General features: G+C 45.8%; 1 protein-coding gene across 6 annotated transcripts in view; it reads right to left on the reverse strand.

Moving 5' to 3' along the window:
* The window catches only part of LRRFIP1 (LRR binding FLII interacting protein 1), an 89,894-nt gene that overhangs the window by 39,951 nt on the left and 26,557 nt on the right, over nt 1-23,386 (reverse strand). Inside the window, exons 3-6 of one of the 6 annotated variants that reach the window (XM_048954109.1) lie at nt 11,975-12,061; nt 5,579-5,596; nt 1,755-1,802; nt 115-159 (exon numbers count right to left, since the gene is read on the reverse strand). In XM_048954109.1, the coding sequence (XP_048810066.1) occupies nt 115-159; nt 1,755-1,802; nt 5,579-5,596; nt 11,975-12,061 (198 nt within the window). Of the gene's footprint in view, nt 1-114; nt 160-1,754; nt 1,803-5,578; nt 5,597-11,974; nt 12,062-17,269; nt 17,724-23,386 lie in introns of those variants that run through there. The other 5 variants (XM_048954104.1, XM_048954105.1, XM_048954107.1 and 2 more) reach the window with 5 other exon arrangements.

Genomic DNA, 23,386 nt, shown 5'->3' on the forward strand with positions numbered 1-23,386 from the left:
GAGGGGAACATTGTGGGTTTTTTCTCCTTTTGAAAAGAAACTGCTTTACTCCCATCTATTTAATGAAGGAGCAATGCCTAGCTACAAAGGAAAAGCAAAAGCACAAATACTAACCGAGGCATTTCTTCGGGCTCTACGCGAATAGCGCTCACTGTCTTCCTAGCAGGCAGCAGAGAAAAACAAAGAGTGAGGCGTTGAAAGGACAGGTCCATCAGCAGAGTGCGTTCAGAAAGAAACAAGGAAACTTCAGAGCGTTTTGGAGTCAGGAAGGTTAATCCAAATAACGGGAGGTAATGTGTTGGCAAACCAGAAAACCCCTTTCTTTGACCCCAGCTTTCTTCCCCTTCACATTACAAAAGCATCGCTACCTTCTGAGGGACAGAGGCTGTGCAAACGCTGTGGCACGTGTTACAGTTCAGTCAACTGATTTGATGTGGAATTTGGAGAAAGAGGCAAAAACAGGGGAAAAAAGTAGTTTCAACATTGGAATTGATGGTTTTCAGTGGTGAGCTGATTTCTAAGCAAGGGAATTGCTCATAACAAAGAGCTAAGAGCACCATACAGCCTTCCAATACTTGAACGGAGCATACAGACAGGAGGGAAATGACTGTTTATGAAGGTGGATAGTGATAGGACAAAGAGAAATGGCCTTGAACCGAGACAGGGGAGGTTTGGGTTGGATAGTGGGAGGAAGTTTTTCCACTCAGAAAGGAGGTTGCCCAAGGAGGCTGTGGATGCCCCATCCCTGGAGGCATTCAAGGCCAGGCTGGATGTGGCTCTGGGCAGCCTGGTCTGCTGGTTGGCGACCCTGAACATCACAGTGGGTTGGAACCAGATGATCATTGTGGTCCTTTTCAACCCAGGTCATTCTATGATTCTATGTGGAGAGACTAAATGGCTCATCTGTCTGATTGGAGCACCTGGAGTGGCTGGCTGCTCCCTGGGACAGCAGGTTTTAAGCAGGGATGCAGCAATCCAATATTTATGCTAGCTGATTATCAAGGAAAAGTTACCTTCCAGGCTGGAAGTCAGCTGTTCCACTGTGCCTCTTACAGCATGCACTCCTTGAATTGCAGAGAAAGGCCACAAGGGCAAGGAACAGTAGTTTTCATCTGGCATCACTGCTAAGCGATGTCACGAACTTATGCCAGACAGACACATGAAGGAAATGTCCTCCAGCCCTTCAGCAGTCCTTTCATCTCATGTTATGGCTGTTAAAACAGACTGATGCTGCTAACGGCCACATCTGTGTCTAAGTTGCTAAGCCAACTCTAGCAGCTTAGCAACTAATGAAATCCAAGACCAGAAAAGGTGAGCACTGCCACAGTACCACTACTACTGTGTCTGGAATGGTCAAAACTAACAGCAGAAGCACAGATAAAACTTGCCCAGCATTTACCTGAATACAGCTTTGAAGAAGTTCAAATTGTAGCAAAATCCACAAGAAATAAAGAGAGTGTGTATATATATATGTGTGTGTGTGTGTGTGTGTGTATTCCTTGCATTAGTGGCTCTATTGGGTCTACAAGCTCATCCAATCTTCAAGTGATAGGACGGATATAGAGGTCTGCAAAAAGAGATGGCTCTAACCAAACCCATTCCACATTCAATCTTCGTTTCAGATGCTGATGTGGATTGCAAGAACCTGAGTGCTAAGAGCGTATTTCCAATGTATGGAAATATGTCTCAAATTCTACCAACTGCACAAAACTTCAACACATAAAAGCTGATTAACTATGTTGATCAAGGCCTACCATCCATTGCTCGATGTCGCCCCATTTAGTATCCAGACCATAATATTTCTACAGACAGAAAAGGGAAAAACTGAATTTAGATGAGGAAGGCAAACACTGAACACTTAGTCATGCATTGCCAGTGCACACAGATTCACACATGCGGATTTCATGGCCGTGCCAGTGACAGCATCCATTGGGTGCCATGTCTGATGCAGCAGATGCCCAGAAAAACTTCCCAGCACAGGGACAGGAGCATTTAGCAGGACAGTCTGACCCCTACACAGCTCCTTATTGCTCAGCAGTGTCAAAGAAAACCAACCAGCACCACAGGGAAAGGAGCAAAGAGCGTAATGAGTCTTGAATTTCTGACCCATTTAAGTCAAGGCTCATTATAAGCGACCTGAACACAGAACACTTCCAGGATGAAAAATGCTGTCAAACTGTGTTCGCTGCACAGATCTGTCAAACTGGGAAGACAAGGTGAATAAAATGCAAATAATCTGTGTATTCCTATTGTTTTCTTCATCCACAGATCTCATTTTTGCCTGTGTTTTAATCATCTTGGCACAGATGGTAGAACAGAGCCTTGAGGATCCTTTACACCACAGCAGCAAGGTTGGAAAGGTCTCTGTTTTAGTACCACAGCAGACGTTTCCCTAGCAGGCTGTCCTACCTGAACTCACATGCAGGTCATATGCTCTTGATGTAACTTTTGCACTTCCCACTGACCTTGCATTCCCAGCAGACAGCAAATTGCTGAAGATCAACAAGTTCAACAGGATTTTCCATCCTTCCCAAACACACATTTGGAATCTAATCTCAGGAAGCTCACATTTATAACGGCAACCATAACACTGCAGTGTGAGGAAAATCACCAGGCCTAAGCACAGTAATGGGCAAATGGAAATCCTGCTCAAGGAAGTATTAGATGCATTTTAGAACAATTTAGGTTGTGTATTTTGAGGTTTGTGTATTTGTGGGGGGGAAAAAGTGCCTACACTTGCCTGCTTTCCAGAGGCTGGAGGAAGCAGAGCAGGAGCAGGTAAAACATTAACTGATGAGCAAAATTTGCTATCTTCCTCCTCATAGAGCTCAGCATTTTGCAGCCACTCCATGGTATTAATGTATCTTGACTTGCACTCCAAAACCCCACTCTCTACTTAGTAACAAACCAGAAGAAACACCTGAGCTCTCTGATACTGCACCAGTTTATTCCCACTTCAGATTTCCCTTTCAACACTATTATTTTCACCTTCAGGCCACCTTTATTTTCACCTTAATAGCTCTGAAGAGAAGACAGCCCATTACAAAGTGAAATACGCACAGGGCTGCTGCATGAGGACATCAGGGAAAACCCAAACTGTGCAAAGACTTCTGAATGCTGCCAGTTCTAAGCTGAAATTCTTCAGAAAAAGAATTCTAGAAAGTAAGTATTGAGGCCAGAAATTTGGAAAATGTGAAATAAACCCACTGCACTGCAGGTTTTAACAGCACACACGCATTTATCTGGAAAAAGAGACGACAGTTAAGATACTTAACCACTTCCCTATGCCTTCCCCTCTTGATCCTGCAAAGCATCTCAGCGTGTGCACAAATACATCCAGGATCTCACTGCAATGCCTAGCCAAGCTGCACTTGAGTGAAACTTCTCCCTTAAACTACATGAATGAGAGAGTGTTATAACTACTACTGTTTTTCCAAGCATTGCATACTTCCTCGTATGTGCTTGGATCAGCTGTTTCCAGGCAGAAGTAAAATACGTATGACAGCATGTTGTAAAATTAAGGTTTATGTACATCACATCCTGAAAGCGAGCCCAGCTCTTAAAGCTATACAAATTCCAGCTGGTCAGGGTTGTGTCTGAGAGCAGAACCTACAGATTATGCTTTGTGGTAAATCAGATCAGGTAAAGCCTTATTAGAGGCTCCCTCTTTCCCAAAGAAAGAATGGGCAAGGTTTTCTGACGCTACAAATTGATTCAATTAAAACAAAAACACAAAAAGCCTACACACATCCAAGGGGAAAGAAAGCATCCTAAAAACCTCCATATAAAGACAGAGGGTCCTTTCTCACACGTAGGAAGGGCCCACAAGTACACTGATATTTCATACTGCCTGCCCTTGGCTCTCCACTTCCTGACACAGGCTTCCGAATTCAGTTCTGCATAAGGGAGATGAGGAAGCACTCCTTGAAAGACTTGTATGGCTGTCTCTTTCTCCACCCGTGTGAAGTGACAAAGCTATGTTTCACATCCCCTAAAGAGAACCATCAATGAAAGCAATAGCCTAGAGACCACTTCTATCTGAACCTAAACAACACATCTCACACGCTGGACTGAGCCAATAGCATCTGAAGTTTCAGCTATTTTGCCCCAGATGCTTCCCAACCCTTTAAGTTGACTGTTCTGCCATAAGAGATCTGCTAGGAGTGGAAGGTGAAATAACACCTTCATCGTTCAGCTGGATACCTCTTCCAGACTCAAGTTCTCTTCTACCCTGAAAATTGATATTAAAATTCAATAATTAATGACATTAATACCATTGAGAGAGAATTCCGGATCAGATTTGCTCACTAAGTGCCAGTAAAACTGCTTGACTTGCAGACTCACTAAGGGATGCCACGAAGCTAACCCACTTATCTCCTCATCCACATCACGACACCAAGAGTAAACAGCTTCTTTGTCTCCCGTGGGGCTGTAGAAGTAGCAGCAGATTAAATTAGCTCCCATACAGGAGATTGATACATTGATAGCCTGTTGACCCACAGGAAGGCATTAATTTGATTCACACAGTACGTGGGCAACTCCAGAAATAAATACAAGAGTAAGATGGGTTTGTCATCAAATTAACCAAGTCAGGATTAGGCATGAAAGCATGATTTCAGTAGTTGCCTTCATACATGGACAAGAGAGCAGCATTTCCAGAAGCGCACACACTGCTACAGAGGCAGGAAACATGCAGTGAGGGCCCAGGAGCAACACGAGCAGGCTGTGGTTTTGGGACACATTTCTCACTCAGCAAGCAATACAAAAAAACAGGATAACAACCACTCAGTATAGCAGAAAATGAGCAGGCTTCAAGAAATCCATGCTTTCTCTCCCCCTGTGAAATTTCTTTAGAGCTATTCTCTATGTACTGCACAATTCATGTGCTGCAACCACACAACAGCAAAAGAAAACCCCAAACTTTTGTTACGTAGCAGGTGATCTCCATTACAGCTCTTATTATCATGAGAACTGTGAGAAATGGAAACTGGGGAGAGATCATGACTTTGAACTGAGTGGACAGAGAATTAAACAGCATAGAAGCGTTTGAAAATTTTTGGTACACTGGAAGAAAGGCCATACAGTTCATTTACCCAACGACTGCAAACACAAACACAGTGTCCCTGATTTACTTCAGTGACTTTCTGCATGCAAAGTCATCCGAAAGTCATTCCTGCTGGCACCCATTAGGTGCTTGCACAGCCTGAAGTATGTGCAACGATGCACTTGGCCTTCAACAGCCAAGCGACTGCGTGGCTCTCAGCCATGCTCCGAGCTACCAAACTCATGGGATGGCTGCTTTGCAAAACTCTTCTTCTCCTTACTGCTTATTCCTTGTCAAACAGTCAGTGGAAAAGATGATACTAAGTGACCAGCCAAACAGGTCACCTTGCCCCTCTCCCCTTTATTATCCACTCCACAAGGCTATGGGAGGAAAGGAAACATGAAGGCATGGAAACAAAGCCTGCCGTGCATCTTCCATTCTTAAGAAGTTTTTCTGAGGTGCAGACAGGACTTGTGAGAGAACACACACACACACACACACACACACAAACAAGAATGAACAGGCAAGCCCTACCTTCTGAACTTGATAGATCTAAGGGGGAAAAGGGAAAGGAAAGAAACAAGGAAACAAAAGCTAGCGTGAATGAATGAACAGCGACACAACAACAAGCCAGCCTAGAGGGGGAAAAAAAACTCATTTATGCAGAATATACAGCAAAACATGAATACAAAGAAACATACTCAAATCCTGTTAAGTCGGGTAAGATGAAAGCAGAGGTTACACTCCAGGCTTCCTTCAACACAGCTTGCTAAAATACAACACTCCCATGCACCTACCTGCTGGCTTCTGGGAGGTGCATGGACATCTGCTCCACAGACAGCTGGGCAAGAGAGCAATCCAGCTGGAGGGCAGGGCCTCCTGCTTTCCTATCACTCCTATTTCCACTGCCCAAAAACTCACCTGGGATGGCAGCTGTGCATCTACCATTACAGTGGGGAGAAAAAAAAAGCACTAACTACAGACAATGCGTGCTTCTGTTAAGGACCAAGTCCTCCTTAGCTGGTGAAACAAATGTCATCAATGCTACCTATCTTTCAGCTGTGTGCAGGACAGCATCAACTTGTGCAAGAGATTTTCAGAGCATTTTAACACGTAATGCCAGAACTGCAGGATTTCTGCAGGCTTTGTTTTTTTGCAAGAGACCCCCCTCCTTGTTCAAAAGTTACCTAGCTGGAACCCAAATTCAGAAGGAGATTGCAGCTTCATTCTCCCCCCTCCTCTGCTGAGCACCCTTTGAGCTTTGTATCTGTAGCAGATAGTGACAATGCAGTTCAGAACTGCCAGCTGTCCTACTGTCAGATGAGTACCGACTGAATGACTGTGACTCCCAGCCCTCTGCTACATGAATGGCACCTGGGGGAAGGGGACAGTGCTTGGACTCCATCCCTTCTGCTAGTCAGAAGGCGGCAGGGCAGGCAACCCTCGTACTTCTGGACATATACCCATGGATCTCTGCCATCCGTGGCTCTGGGTCACCTCAGATGAACCCAGAGCCCAGTGCTGGGTGCAAAGCATGCTCCTTTCAATCACTGCCTCCAGAACCGGCTCAGGTTCACTTTCTTGACTGTGAAGAACAACTGCAGAAGCCAACTTAATACCTTCAAAGCGTTGATTTCTATTCCTACAAGTGCACAGGGTTTAACCAAGACCCACAGTTAAAGCTAGATTTCCCACACAGCTAATCACCTCACTTTATCTTGCACTAAGAAAGCCCGTAAGAAGAAACTGCACTAAAGCCTCCCACAGTTCCCAAGAACACACAGCAACTCCAATCTGCATATGCAGGGTGCTCTTCATCCATTCAAGCACTGCACTTTTACATGTGGCAATTAGCAGGCAGCTATTATAGGTTTAACATTGCCACGCTGTTGTTTCACCCACAGTATGCTCCTTTTAAACATACCCTGCCAGGGTTTGGTAACAGGTACAGCCAAGCTTTGGGGCACGCTGACACCACTCGCACGTGGATGATGCTTTCTGATAGCTGTCCCATGCCTTTGGGACAACGCCATAGATCCTTTTCAAATGCAGTGCTCCAGGCTCAGCGTAGCAGGTATCCCTGCTGTGTGCAGAAAGCCCTGTGTGCCCAGGACCTGGACTGCAAACAGGCAAGACAACAACGAGGCCCTTGTTTCAGTCCAGACACTGCAAGCAGTGCAGAGCAGCACAGGGACAGAGCTAACTGCATCATCAAAACTGCCTCAACATTTCGGAAACCTGGGACTTTTGTGGTCAGCCCATAGCATGGTCACAACAGCTCTGCTCCAATGCAATCTCCAATCAGTGCAGTGCCCTCTGCACCTTCACACTATTTGTGCAAGAAAGACACAGATAACCTTCACCAGCTCCTTAGTTTCTTCTCCACACACATCAGCACCAAGTTTCCTGGCCAGCCTCCCACCTCCCATTCAAACACCAATGCTCTTGTCTCATTTTTCCTGCACTGCCTAGGATCTGAAATGGCTCCAAACACTTCCATATGCCAGCTGTCACACAGGACCTGCTGACTCAGCTCAGGCTTGCAGCCACTAAATCCTAGCAAGGGAAAAAAAGGGCCTAAGTCGTGATCAACAGGACCTGAAAGCAGATCAAGGGTGTTCTCACATTAGCTTGCCTTTAGCACGTTTACATTCACAGGCTGCAAATGACACGGGGGGGGGGGGGGGGGGGGGGGGGGGAATAAAAAGCCACAACGAAGTACCAGTAACATATTTTACTTCACCAAAGCATGAATGCAAAGAGAGAACTATGTGCAAATAGGTCTGTTGGCAAAGAAAGAATGTACAAAACTGCAAAGGCAAGTGTTGTGCTAAGCTGAAAATGAAGCGAGGAGGCACATACAGAGCACTTGCCCTGAACTAAAAGCAGAGGCTCATCTGCTGCATGAACTGCCATGCAGGAACCTTATCCTGCAGGTTACAGAGTGGGAGGAGATCTCCCTCTCTTCCCTTCAGGCTTCAATATCAGCTTAAACAGTGGTCTCCCACTGTCAGTCCTCAAAGAGACATCTGAGTCTTGCCAGCAGAACACAGAACGTACTCCTACATAAAACATTCTTCCCAATTAGCCATTAATGCTGAGGCTTTAAAGTGTCCTGATACTCAACAGTTAAATGTTTCTTTAAAAGAAAAAAAAGAAGAAAACTTCAGTATGTATCACTGCAAGGGAAAAATACACACAAAAAAAAATCCTCTCTTTAACCTGGTAACCCCACTAGAATTTACAGTTTGTTACTCGGAGCTACTGAGCCAACTCCTGCCTTGTTCTGCTGTGTGAATTAAAAATAAATGTCAGAATGCACACAAGTATTTGACTCGGTACCAAACATAACTCTACAGCAGGATCCAGATCGACTGACCTTTGACTCAGCAACTGTAAACCAAATGTTTAAAGGCCACGGCAGCGTGGCAGGGGAAAACACAGGGCCCAGCAGGGTGGGACCTGCAGCCTGGAAGCAGGCAGGGCACTAAGTGCCACCTATTGCAACCACCCACACAGCTGAGAAAGTGCATTGGCATTTGCCTCTCCTGCACAGACTGCGTGCTGAAGGATGCCAGGAAAACCTACAGCAACCACCCTATTAATCATTTACATCTTTGGTGGAGAACAACAAGTAGCGCAGAACAACAAGTTCCCGCAGTTGTGTTTAGCAGATCCGTGCCTTTCCTAGAGCCTCATGGTGAGGAACCCTTTCTCTGCCAAATGCATGTGATGTGAGACTGCCCACCAGCTCTATCTTCACAGATCAGTACGTATCGGATCACGGCTCCGGTGCTCGTGTTCTTTCAGAGCAGGCTCCTCATTTACCCAGCTCACATCTCCATGAAACTTGGAGGCTTGCTCTCCTCAGCTCCCTCTTCTGAAAGCAGCCTGGCACGCCTGTCCTTCCTGCAGCCTGCTCCAAGATGGTATCGGGTGATCAAACAAAACCACCTCTGCAAACACACCTGGATTCCTGCCCCACCACAGCGACCTGCAGCAGCCTTCCCCTGGAGCTTTACCACATCTCACGGTGCAATGCAGGGAGTTTTCTCTCAAAAGCCCCTCTGTGCCCTCATATTTCAACCCAAATTTAACTAAATCTACCCTTCTGCATAGACGTTGGGGCTCAACCCATACCTGCAAGCAAGCACGCTTACCACTATGCAAACCAAGCTGCCTGATAAATACAATGTGAATCTCCAGAATAACCAACTGTGCTGGAGCTTCTGCTGCCAGTGCTGTGTGCTGCATTAAATCCTGCCATACGAGGAGCTGGGCACGGTGTCACGTATCCCCACCATTTACTGATGAGCTCTATTATGCAGTTGTGACTAATCTTTGGTACATTCTTCACATATAAGGTGACTACAGAACGTAGCCTTTTAATAGCATCTAATAAAATGGTTGCTCCTACATATAGAAACATTTATGGGAACAAGAACAACAGATACCTGGCGTGTTGTTCTTGCCAGAAATGCAAACATTACTTAAATAATATACTTACACTCATGATGCAGAAGTTATCCCATTATTTTAAGGCTAGGGAAATGAAAGACAGACTAAGAAACATCATTAATATTAGATGGTGGGCATGAGGGAAGCCAGTTTCCAGTCCATATCCAAACATTACAATTGCAGTGCCAGTGGGAGCTATACTTTGTTTATAGCTTGTAACAGTAACATCTGGTAACTTGTAACCTAGACTAACAATATATACTTATATTCCTGGGAGATCTGTGCTCCACAAGAAGCCTGTCAGAGCAAGCGTGCTGCTTTAAGCACAAAATGCATACATATGCAATAAACTTACTTACTGCTTTTTAACTCCCATAACTGGCTCTAAAAACCTCCTGAAGTAGTAGAGCAAGTGCTCTAAGTTGTTCTCCTCTGACATGTGTGAATGTGCTATTTATTGCCCCGAAAAGTTTGAGAAGGACGGGGAAGATGGCAGACAACAAGCTGTACAGACACCAGTATCACAGTCTGTTCTCTCCCAGGAAGAAGGGAAAGTGCCAAATCTCCTGTGCTGCTTCCTACTTGGAATCTTCTCTATCTGTGCTCTCTTCCTTTATATTTGTGATATATCTGTGGCAACAAACAGCTTCGTGCAGACATCCTCGTTAGCTCTACCTTCTATCTGGGAGTTGAGATGAAGCTATGTGAAAAATTCAGGGGATATCCAAAGCTTGCGAAACATTAAACAGTTGTGTAGTCATGTTTTGAGATCTATGCCAGTGAATTACAAAACAGATTGTAGGGAATATCTGAGTGAGCTGCACTGAATTTCATACTGCAGAATGACATGCTGTACCATTCAAATTCCATGCACAGAAGGCAACTTCTACCAAGTTTCAGATCAGTTATCTGCAGGAGCACACACAGAATCTTTTCAAGCTTTAGCTTTCATACCAACATCTCAATTTACAAGGATGTTCTTTGCAGCATCAGCTTTTAATCTGCAAGGGGTCATCAAGTCCCATTAGTATTATCTGCAAATTAGATGGTAACACCACTGTCAGCTGCCACGACACCCATATTTAGTTTGCTGCCCAAACAAAACACTTTGTGCTTGTTTGCCACACAGCTTCCAAAGGCTGCTGAGCCAATCCCAGCACTTGGGCTACAGGCACGCCACGATGCTTGATGGCACCAGTGCTTATCCACAGTCTGGGCCTTCTGAATGTGATCCAGGTTACAAGAAAACATCCTTCAAAAAGCAGCAGCTGGAGTACTAACAGGCTCCTCTCTTCCACAAGCACCATGCTTACAGCAATGCTTCTCTGCAGGTCTGACTTCTGGTGTGTCTGCAGGTATATCTGAACTTCACTGCAGCTGAGGGGTGTTAAGAAACATCCAAACATGCCTCAGCTAGATGAGGCACTTCGGCACAGTGCTCAGTATGGGCAAACTGCCCACCTGCTTCTGCTCCAGGGTGGTTCCTGCAGTCTGCACCAATGCTGGCCTGCTACTGCAGCCTGATTTGCCACTTTAAAGCTAAACCAAATCCTTCCTTGCACCCCAAAGCACGCACCTACATTTAATCTTCTCACATACACCTCTAGACTCCTTATTTCTTCCCTTGCCATCAAAACTTACTTCATTCGAGTAATAACATTGATTGTCAATGACCTTGCTACATCTCTTCTGTTCTTGCATTCCTTGGTGTGTGTTTAATGACATTTTTAAACCCTGCTGGTTCTCATCATTGGTCTGCCTGTGCCAATCTCTGCCTGTAGCCTCATCCTGATTCCTTTAACTTGCACAGCTTCAAAATAAACCACTACTGTTTCCCGAAGTAGAGTTAACAACACTGAGTATAGCTCTGGTGCACCAAGCACAACAGAAGCAGAACAAACTGCTTGGGTCTTCACAGTCACTGGTAATGATCACAGTCACTGGTGAGGATTCCTACATCAGAGGCCCATGATTCTGCACATGCTGACTGCATAAAAACAACGAGCTCTTCCCAAGACTCTGCAGAGGGTTGTGTTTTACCAAATACAGTCCCCCTGCTTTGGTTACCAAGCTTTCCTCCTGCTCACAGCAGACCATTTTGGGCAATCACAATGCTCACCTCAGCTTGCAAGCAGAGAGCTATAGGAGGGCCAGGAGTCTTCCTTGCTATTTCTAATGAAGTGCCCGGAATCCATTTCCAGGATTCCACACCTACAACCAGGCCACGGATCTCCAAGTTTGATATTAATGATTATAATAACCACCAGCGTTCTCTGTGAATAATTAAACCAGCTTCACTGAAACAAAGCCGTTGTCACAATCCCAAATTCCAGTCATTTGTGATCCACAAACACAGCAGCAGCGCTAGCTCCGCACAGACAAAGGATTCAGCAAAGTATATTTTGCTCCAGGACCTGGGATCACCTATAAGAAAGCAGACGGGCCACCTGTCCTCCTGCCCCACAGACGTACCTCTTTCTGCTGCCGCTCAAGTTCCTTCATCCGGATCTCCCGTGCCTCTGCCCGCGCTGCTCGCTTTGCTGCCAGCCTTGCTTCAGCCTGCGGATGGGAACACAGCAGTGAGACCAAAGGCACACAGCTCAACGTGAGGCACGCGCGCTCAGGGTGCCAAATACGGAGGCTAAGCTCCGTAAGGCTGTAAACACACCTGTAGGAGTTAATTCCCTACTGCTAGCAATGGCCCTGCCTTCCATAACTCGTTATGCTTCACCAGCAGGTAATACAGCCGAGCGTAGGCACCAACCCCAGTGAGCAGCTGCCTTGAGATGCGCCCTGTGTCTCTGTAATTACTATTTGTGCAGATAGAGAGGAAGTGCTGCAATGGAGGGAACAGTCAGGTTTATTTACTTATTTCAGAAAGGCAGGTCTGGCCTGTTTTTTTTGTGTTTTTTTTTTTCCCTTCCCTGCGGTGCACATTATTTTTTTATTGATGAATTAATTAGACAAACAGCAAACACGTTACGTGCCATTTTCCCCAACAGCTGACACTGTGCACACGCAGGCACAGCAGCTCAGCACAACAACTACACTCAGCCAAGGCTGGAACCATCCAGGCAAGGAAACAGGGAACCTGAGAAAATGCACCAGCTCAACTAGAGCATCCAGACGGTGGCATTTAAAATCCAAACCTCTCCGGAGTGGATGCCTGCCAAGCACGGGCCTCCCATGAGATCTATTAAGCTTCCTCATTTCATCAGGTTTGGAAGTGCCAGAACATGCTGCAAAGTAACTGTTTTAATTATCTGCTTTTTAATACCAGGCAAAAACAGGAAGCCTCGTGTGCAAAGTCAGCTCAGGCTCTGTGCAGTGGGACAGCAAGCACAGGACAGGAGAGCTGGAGGGACCGTGTGCTCTCACCAACCTGGGAGCACACTCAGCTCCTCTGATATCTGATCAGAGGATTCCAGATGATCTCTGGAAGTCCCTTCCAGCCCATTCAGTTCTGTGATTGTGTGATACTACAAGGGCAAAGGGATTCACACGCTTGCTAGCTGTACTGTAGAAGCATATATTCTCTCTCCAGCATACAATGAAATGAAGCAACTTGGAAAATGAAGAAACTTTTAAGATGCAAGGGGAAAAGTATGCTTTGTAAGTTATTCTAGGTTCTCCCTGGGAACAAGGCTTGCCTGTTCCCTGGATGCTGACTGCAATAAATGAATTCTTACGTTGTAAAAGATCCCATTAGATGATATTACATATACATACATATGATACATTTTGGTTTCAAGTGCCAATCCATGGGTAGTCTCTAATTTATTGTATTTTAGCTTTGAAGTCCTTGCCTGCTCATACCAAGCCAATTTTCGGACCCTAAAGACATGCAAGAGTAAAAATACATTTTCTTTCAGTATCTTTGGCTTGGCTTATATCCTGGAACTAGCATATGTTTTTTATGAACTTTGTCTTTCCAGGGCCACATGGTTCTTCAGCAGTTAGCATCCGTCATGACAAGCAAGAGAACAAAATATTCTGAATCCTTTTAAATAGCTTTTGAACTTCTCTTTTTAAGCTTATCAAACCCTGCCATTAGCACATACCCTACTGATACATTTGCAAGAAGTCAACAGAAACTTAGTCCATCCAGAACACTCCCTAGGACAATATCACAACTCCCTGCTATCACATCAAAGCAGCACAGAGCCATTCAGGCTCCAACCTCCTCTTCTGAACATGGTCAGCATCCGACTCAGACCACGCTGCTCTACACTTTGTCCAGTTGTCCTGTGGGATCCCACTTGGGCACTTTAATTGATGAAATGATGGAAGCAGAATGAACATTTCTGATATCCTCTAAGTAGCCAGGTGATAAAACAGGTAATATGGATGAGATCAGTGTAAATAAACTGGGTGGGTCCTAATCCACACCTCACACTCCATGAGAACAGTTCTACTGAATTCCGATTCAAAGTGGAGAAGCAAGCTGAGCATGGAACAAAGCCTGCAGTAAGCATGAAGACCAATAGGAGCCATCACATATTGTCCTGTGCAAAAGCACAGCACACCTGCTGACAGTGGCAGCCATCCCAACACCACGTGCCACAGATGTGCAAAGGATCCTAACATGAGCCAAACTGACAGCTACAGACTTCAGAGAAACATATAGCAGTGCCACATTTCTTATGGACCTCTTCCTCAAAAGCAGGCGTGTGACTCGACTTGTCTATGTTCATCAGACCACACACTTAGGTTCTGTTCTTGCATTAATTGTGCCCTGCTATGAATACTCTGATTTCTGCAAGGGGCAGCTCTGACATTTCTCCATGCTGTCTATACCAAGGCAGGCTCTGTCTGAATGGCTCTGGCCTTTCAGCCCAAGCACCTGTCCAACACCAGACCCAAGTCATCTCCAAGGCACAGGCAAGTGCCCATAGCCTGCAAGGGACTTCAGTACTCAGCACGCTGCACGCTCTGATGTATGCAGGCTTCTGCAACTCAGACTGCAAGAGCTGAAATGGAAGTCTCAAGGCTGCCAAAATAAATAGCTATTAAATGGATCCGAGATGGAAAATCACTAAGATAGAAAGAAGCAAGTCTTAAACCCACCTAAAATTCACTACTGACTCCATGAGCAATACCTCAATCAGAAGTGGCACATCACTGGCAAACACACGCGAATAAAAACACAAAGCCTAATTGCACTCATTAGAAAGCCTTTGTAACTGAACTACTGTGCATCTGACAAGGAGTGCTGGCAGCTTCAGCTGCATTGTGCATGTCATCCAAAAGAAACCCTAAGGGGCTTGTGTAAAAGCCTGTGGGAAAAACAAGAAGAGAGACAGCACAGTGCTCAGAAGAACATGAAAACCTATACCAGCTGAAGAATGATCGCCTGAATTCAAGGGAGTTGCTCAAACACTCCAGCTACACATCCTGCATTTTTGTCATTTTATTGCAATTGCCCGGGGTGATTTATAGACACAGAGCCCCAAAGCAAACACCCCACTGCACTGCAAAACGCCGGCTGCTTTTGTTGGTCCACTTGCTCTGCACTCCACAGCCCTGTTTGGTTTCCAAAGAAAAATCCAGTGCTGTGCAGATCTTTATTGTGCATTAAGGAGTTCAGTACGTTCAGCTCTGAGCAGGCTAACGTTAAGTAACCTGGCTCCCTACCGATGAGAAAAGGCAGGTAGTGGGTATGAGCTGGGCAGGGCAAGCAGCATTTCCAACAGCAATCAGCCTGCAGCACGGGGCTGTGGGGAGAACTAGGAATCTGTGATGGCTGAAGCCATCCTGACCCTTTTCAGCCACTGATGGGAACCAGCGCTCTGCATCCAGCACTGATGCTTGAAAGGTGAGGACCAAAAGGAGGGCTTCCCGGCCTGGAGAAGATGTCTGCTCATTACTGTCTTGACGAGGGAATTCTTTGGGTGACTTGGTTAGATAGATGCTAATGACACACATCCTGAAGGTGTGCAGACTTGGAGCTTTTCCTTTCTGAAACGTTCCATGGGTCATTGTTAAACTGGAAGCCTCAAGAAACAGCCAACAAAGGCAGGAAATTATGCTGCTTTTCTGAGCACTGGAAAATGACTGTGCTGACTTACCACACAGCTACACATGTAATAGTTTGCAATCTATACAAAGCTCTCCTTAAATCCAATGTAGTCAAAGTGATCTGCTTCAAAAACTAACAGGCAAGTGTTGTTTGTAAGCACAAAATCAAGCTCAGAAAACTCTCTGATCTCATTACCAGAAAAAATACACCTGCAAACTACACAGTAGCTATTACATATTCCTATAACAACTATTCTCAGGCTAACATAAGCTTCTTGCTTTATGCTTAAGGCAGAGCCAGCTATTTGTTTGCTGTGAGCACAGTTTCTCATTGGTGCTGCCATTCCAGCCCAGTACCTTGCACAGAAAAGCTTTTTCTTCAAGTGTTACACAACTGCTCACTCCATCTACATAAGTCACATGCTTCATTAGTCAAAAGAAACCTGGCTAGGTTTGCTGTACTCTTAAAGAATGTAAGGGTTATTTGCACAAGCAGCACCTGATTAGCAAGATTCTCACAAGGCAGCAGATATGTCTATCAGCTCAACCTCTAGTAAGTGATAGCAGTGCTGCCTTCACCTTGCCTTCACTCGAGCTCCTGGAGCTCACCATGAATAACCACATGTTCCTCTGCATTGAAACAAGGGTGCCTGCAGGTGATGATGCTCGGAAGTCAGGGCAGCACGTCTACCTGATGTTCTCTGCATCTGAGCCAGGAGCCTAAGTACACCTTGCACCACTATTGTACTCATGTGACGATCAGCCCATGACTCACACAGGGATTGGTCAGCCCCCGTCCTGCCCAGCTCTTCACCTTACATGCAAATGACTTCTAAATATAAAGGTAAGGATTCCTTTCTAATAACCACAGGCCACAGCCATCCTTCATACTGGGGGGGGTCCATTATGGACATGTCTGACAGCTTCCCTCTGCTCCACAGGATGATGATGAGGGAGGAACCAGGAGAACGACATAAAATCAGCAATCCGCATCAGCAGCCCTGTGACTCCTCTATTATGGTTCCATGGAGACACAGGGCTGCTTTTAAACTTCACTTACAAAGCACAGAAGAAATTAAGTTGGCGTACCTGCTCTCACATCAATCTGAAAAGCAAATAACTTTCATTTATAAACTTTATTTTTAAAAGGGCTCAAAAAACTCAAAGCACTGGGAAAAATTAGCTACTTGTGGGTGCCAGCCAGTGCCAACAATAGGCATCCCACTAGCACCCACTGCTGTGGAGGTGCTGTAAATTACACAGCACGTCCAAAACGAGACAATTCTCACAGACTGTTCCAAATCTTACAAACACACGCACAAGAAAAACAAGCAAGCAGAACTTTCTCTAAGCATCTATGATTATTATGTTTGAATTCAGTCAAAGGCACATGCAACAGAAACCTGTAGGAAGCAACTTAAAGGACACAGCATTGCTCAGCAGCTCGTTAAGTGGCCAAGAGCTTCACTGCACACGGTAAGCTTCACACACAGCTGTGTGACATGGGCTGTAACGCAGACCGCAAAGATATTGTCCTGCAAGAGGTAATAAAACCAAACCCACTGTGGTTTAAACTGGGGCAGGCACGTTCAGGGCAAGCACACCCAAGGGGGGACACCGCTTATTAAGCACTGTGAAAGCCGATTAAAGGCTGAGCAGCCCACGAAGGGTTAAACGAGCACAGGTGCTGCCCGGCTGCGATCTGGATCGTAACAGCCGCAGCACCACCCTCCCCCCCCACCGCCGTACCAGTTTCTGAGCCTCTGGGCTCAGGCAGTCCGCTTCCATCGGCATGGCTGCAGTTGGGTCTTCGCATGAAAGAAGCGAAAAGCCCCACGCGGCTCGGCGGAGCAGAGCGGCAGCTCTTGCTGGTAAAGCAGCGCTGCGTCCCGCGGGGAACAACGCGCTGCCGGCACTTCCCGGAGCCGAAGTCCGAGCGCTGCTCCGTGCCCGGGGGCTGGCGGTGCTCGCTGTGAGTCAGCAGCGCCCGTAGGCAGCGATGTCACAGCTACACGAGCTTTGTGCTTCCTCGGCGGTTATCAGCACGCTGGCTGCTGCTTCTATTGATTGCTACTCACGCTGGTTTCGTTTTTTTTTTTTGTTTTGTTTTGGTGAAGAGGCTTATGTACATAGCGTACTTCCCTTAAGCAGTTTATGTAGAGAAAGCAATTGGGAGAACGGTTAGGGAGCTTACAGCTTCCTCGATATGCTGGAGGGAGATAAACAGCAGCAAGAAGCACAACCACCCGCTTAGCCTATGGCTGCCCTCTGGGCTGCACAGCCGAGCTGCACCTCCGAGCACAATGAATGTAACAACCAGAAGCACTCGAACGGCTGCTTACATACAGACATCCACACCACCAGCCTTCGCATCTCAGAAATAAACCACTCTGCTGCAGCTAATTTGTTGCAATTCTATCAATACGCTGCGTTGGCTTGGGTAGAGCTGAGCTCAGGACACTGGTGTAACTGCACAGAAGCATAGAACCACCGGGGTTGAAAAGGACCACAATGATCATCATCGAGCTTCAAGCCTCCCCTCCAGACCAGGCCACCCTGAGCCCCATCCAGCCCTCCTGATTTTGCCTGAGAAGCAGAGGTGAGGGCAGGGAGGAAACCACCAAGGTATGAAGAAAAGCATGGGCAGCTCCTTTTACCCAAAGAGGTTTTGCAGCAGTAACAATAGCAGGCGCTAAGTCATCTCTTCCTGGCACTCGCTGTGGGGCTGCTGACAAGCAAAACAGGGCCCTCCCTTAGCAACCAAACCCTGCTCTCTTTTTCCTGGTCACCAGCAACCAAACCCTGCTCTTACTTTCCTGGTCACTGACAAAGGTTGGGATCTCATGCAGTCTCCGCCCAGCACCTGAGCTCAATTTTTCCATGAGCTGCCCGCCCGGCACAAAGAGCCCAGCTTTCATGCTGGCAGAGCACCCTGTTCCTGTATTTTCCATGCTGCTGACAATGTCTTCGCTAATTTGGAAGCGCTGGCACTGCTTTGCATTCAGAAGGCAACCAATTGGCTGCTTTTGCCAACTGTTGCAGGACTCAAACAAGTCCCGTTGCTCCTGGACAGGTGAGACAGACACACTGCTCTTCCATCACAGGCACCTGGGAGGGAGATCCATCCAGTCTGCTATATTCCCCTCACACCTTGGCATTCTCTGCTCTTGCTGACAGAAATTTCACAGGATTGAAAGAATAACAAACATTCCAGGTCCTCACACAACTTATAAGGCCCAGCAGATTGCCTTGCTCTATGGCTGCAGTCTGGCATCACCCAGTGGTTATCCCGCAGTGCTCAGCTTGGTGCTGCAAAGCACTGCAGAAACCCCCAAAACCAAAACTAGCTGGGAAGTGCACTCCTGGGTAATGGCAGCTCGCCCTGAGGTGGGACGTGAGCCAGTCTCTGAAGTTGATTCTTCAGGAAAAACATCTTTCCTTACACAGGAAAGCATGGTAACTCAGCATGAAGAAGTATGCTGAAAGTAGGTGATTTGCTACGGCTTTCATGATCAATAGGATTTCACCTCCCCTCTAATTTACTGGCAAAGCTGTACAGGTTTTTGTCCTGTGTATCACTAAGATACACTGAAAACGTGAATATTTCCTATATAAGGTCTTACATTACTGAGAATCTCCCCCCTACACACACACCTTTTTTCAATTGCTTCCAAAACCAATATAGAACCCAAGATGTTTGCTGTCACTTGGCTTACTTGAGAAAGCACTTCATACCTCAGGGTAAGTCAAAACACACAGCGTGCTGCAGACTTCCAGGATTAGGAGGTCTTTTTAATACTTGTGAATTTCCTTTCTTTTTTTTCCTCTGTAATACACAGCTGACAGCATTCAAGATGTGCACTTGGACGTGTCTGACTCGATTCTACACGGAGCAAGGCACATTCTGCCTAGGTTTGCAAGCTGGTGCTGCTGGATTTCCCAGGAAGGGGAACTGCTACAAACATGCTCTCCTCCTCACCTCTCCTTCCTCTGGTGCTCTCTGGGGTTCTCCAGGCACTGAAATGAGAAGCAAGCACACATGATGCTGTAACTACATCAGCTGAGACACAAGCTACACAGCCAATGCTGCATCTTACTTGATTGCTCGCCAAAGCCATTCGGCACCACTAAGCTGACAGAGAAGAAGTGCTGTGAAACCCAGGGGAGCCCTCCAATACAGGTCACACCCAACTGATGTCTTCAGGGCACGTTACACCAGTTAGCTACTAGAGGTACACAGAAGCAGAGCTTCAAGTTGGAATGAAAAGTCCAAAACCTTGGCAGACAAATAGAAGCACTGAGAAAACCTGCAACATGCAGCCCGATGGCTCCAGTTTGGACCACCCCAATGTTAGCTCTTAACAGCCACGGTGCAATGCTGTCCATCACCTCCATCTGCAACTTAACTGACTGCATTTCTATCTTAAAAAAAAAAAAAAAAAAAAAAAATTGAATGTTTATTCCCTTTATCTTCAAGTATTTTAGAATGCTAGCATTGTATTTATTACTGGCATTCCTGACAGCGAGAAGGGAAAATGCAAACCGCAAGTTATGGATGAAAAAGCTGGCAAGCACATCATAACAGAAGAAAAATGCAGCTACTCAAGGGTGGTTTTTTTCCTCCTTCAGCTCATAATCTTGTTCTAATTTCAAGAATGTCTATAAAAACCTACGGAGTAACACCCCACTGAAGTCATGAAGACAGAAGAAACTACGTATGCATCTCACTTTGTCGTGACTGCCTGCTGTGGGCATCCTGGCACCCTCACAGCTCCGCTGGCAGACTTAACAAAACCTCCTTGTAAACCGTCACCAAGGCAATGAACTCAAGTGTACACAACTAAATGCTTCTTAGGAAAACAATGTCCAGTTTTCATCACCAAAATGTACTGCCAGTATCAACAGATGACTTTTGATTGAGGCTAGATGGCGACACAGCGAGGAGGAGGAAGGAAACTGCTTACAACTAAATATGATCACGGTTTCACCCTACGACCTTCAAATTCACTACAAAGAAATAAAACAGCATGCCAATTTGGATATACAATGATCATTCCTTTACCTTAAGTACCTTTGCAAACATGGAAGACTCACGTTGTCAAACACCTTCGCAGAACAACCGACTTGGGGAAGTGTCCAATTTTCCAACACTTAAGGATAACTACAGAGGCAAACCGACCTATCGTGATGCCCAGCTGCAACCTAAGCATCTTTTCCTGAATTACTAATTCATACCATGTGATCCTGCAAGACCAAAGGTTTGCTAGGAGGTTAAATTATGTTTTCTCATGGCGAGCTCTTCTTGCAGGAGTATCCCAAGAGTGAGTTCATATTTTGTTCCTCAGAATTCCAGAACTCTGTTTTTCTCTGTTAACTTCCAAGTGCCAGGAGAAGGTTCAGGCAGACATTCCCCTTTGACATGTTGATGGTGCAAGCACGAGTTATCTCTGTTTAACGGGTCAGCATTCTTGCTCTTCATGCTTAACATTTTAAGCCAAAGACCAAGAAGAGAAGGAGGGCAAGAAACCCACAGCTAATGAGGAATTTACATACGAACAGCATCAACTTGAGAAACATTTGCTTATGGGTTTTCTGGCAAACGCATCTCAGAGATAACTCAAGCATGTGACCAGAAGCTGGGAAGTCTTGTTGACAAGAATCCTTTCCCCATAAATGAAGGAAATGTTTACTTTGCAGAGTGCTGCACTGAACACTGCGTACAGCTCTACAACATAAGAGACAATTAAGGAGTTGTGTCTTACTTCATAAATTGTATTGCCATGCAGTCACAAAGGGCTGCTGCTAAAAATACAGTCTAAACACTAACTGGACTCCATCACAAGATTGCATGGACTGCCAAAGCACATCTTACCACAAGGAATCGATCTCACCACACCTGTAAAAGGGGGGTGCCATGCAACAACTGCCACAGACCCTAGCTGCATTTGAGAGGCATTTATTCCCTCTGCAAACCTTTTGCTTTTTTAAAGTGAAAACAAGTAGTGATAGTGTGAAACTCATGCATTACTCAGAAAGCTGATAGTCTCTTTTCTCTCCTACCTGTTCGTGTAGCTCATGCACGCTAACAAAAACGAGCTCGCAGAGCAGTTCCACAGGGGCAGGCAGCTGGAGTGGTCTCTGGCACAATGCTGGGCCTGCTGTGTGTCCCAGGCCGCTGGCTCACTGCAGCTGGTTCTTGCTATAAGCAGGGCTCTGCTTTAAGGCACTCTGGACTAGTGGGAGGAGGGAAAGTGCTGGAAGCACCTCCTTCAATCTAAACAAACCCCCTCCACGTGAAAACGCTGCAGAGTTCAAAGTGGCTTCAGAAGAAAATGAGCGTGACAACTGATGAGTTCTGCAGGCCTTCCCATTAAAAATAAAGAGGAAAAAAAACAGCACTTCTGTGTAAGTATTGTAGCAAAAGAGCCTGAAGAATGGGAAGATGATTGGTGACAATCGGAAAGCGGTCCTAAACTGGTTGGTTTGTATATAGAGAGGGCATACCGCTTTCATGGCTGTTTGGCAATAAATGCCTCATCCCATTTTTGTACTCGGATACAGCACAGCAGAGAGGCAAGAATAATCCCTGCACAGAGGCTGCGGGCAGCTCTGCAGGAGCGTGTTGCAGCTTCCAACCCTTTTCTGTACCACTTTTCTGTAGGTGCTGTACCTACCTGGCAGAGGACCAACACGGTATCAGCATTTCAGTCACATCTTCAGTTACCATCCCTGATCAGCTCTGGTCAGTGAGTGACTGCTCCCATCAGGGAAGCATTTGGATGCCACTCTACAGCTGTTTTCTCAAGGAATAAAGCCATGAGCTTCATACAGCCTATACAAAACTATTCACGTACTTGAGCTCAAGACTATTATTCATGTAAAGTAGTTTCAAGAGAGTCAACACTGACCTTGGAAACAGCTGGATCATTCAGTCAGATAAGCAAATCACAACTGTTGAGACTAAAATGACATCCAGTAGGAAAAATTCAAGAAAACCAACTGACAGCAAGAGCAAATGCTGCAGTTTCACAAGAAGAATATAATAAGGTCCCCAGTGCTGTCTCCTGGAACACTCACTTGCAGGAAGCTGTGTTCAGTGGTCCTTTCCACTTGCCATCATTGCTCTGCGTTCTCCCCAGCTTGACATCTTAGTACAATATACACATGGAAAACGAGTGGAACTGTATTTCAGACCCTTGGTACTGCTCTGCCACTTCTTTCTTGCAAAATCCAAGCTGCAAACAGCATGTTTCCCAGTAGGGCTGGTCTGCAAGCACCCAGGGCTCAGCAGAGCTTCGGTAAGAAAGCATGCATGCAAATTGAATTCAGCCGTTGGTGCACATCAGCAAAGAGCAAACACATTTGTCTTGACCATGCTGCCCATGGAAGAAGCAAGCATAATAACCAAATTTGGAGCCTGCAATAAACAGCACTATTTCAGTGGCTTCTTTATAGAATAAACACAGGTCAGGGAGGGCTCCAGGGCTGGGTGAATGCCAGCATCTTTTTGAACATGGGCGTAAACAGAGCTTTTGTCCCTGACTGTTAAAAACGTTTGAAATATAAATAAGAACTGATATTCAGAGGTTGCTACAAGCAATATAGTCAGAGGAGAACAAAACGTGGTACCCACAGCATCCCAAATTTCATGTGAATAAGTCCGGAACACAACCCTGCAATTTTAGCACGTTCACGTATCGATGCAAATCTCAGCTTAAAGCAGCGCTCGTAAGTTATTAATTGAGGAAAAAAATAATTAAAAGGTACTAATGCTGCTTTGAAGGATAGGCTGAAAATACTGCAGACTAAGCAAAATACATGGTGGGATACATAGAAAACATTATACAGACAAAACAGATGGTGAAT

The sequence above is a fragment of the Lagopus muta genome, chromosome 8 (assembly GCF_023343835.1).
Source record: "Lagopus muta isolate bLagMut1 chromosome 8, bLagMut1 primary, whole genome shotgun sequence".
NCBI lineage: Eukaryota > Metazoa > Chordata > Aves > Galliformes > Phasianidae > Lagopus > Lagopus muta.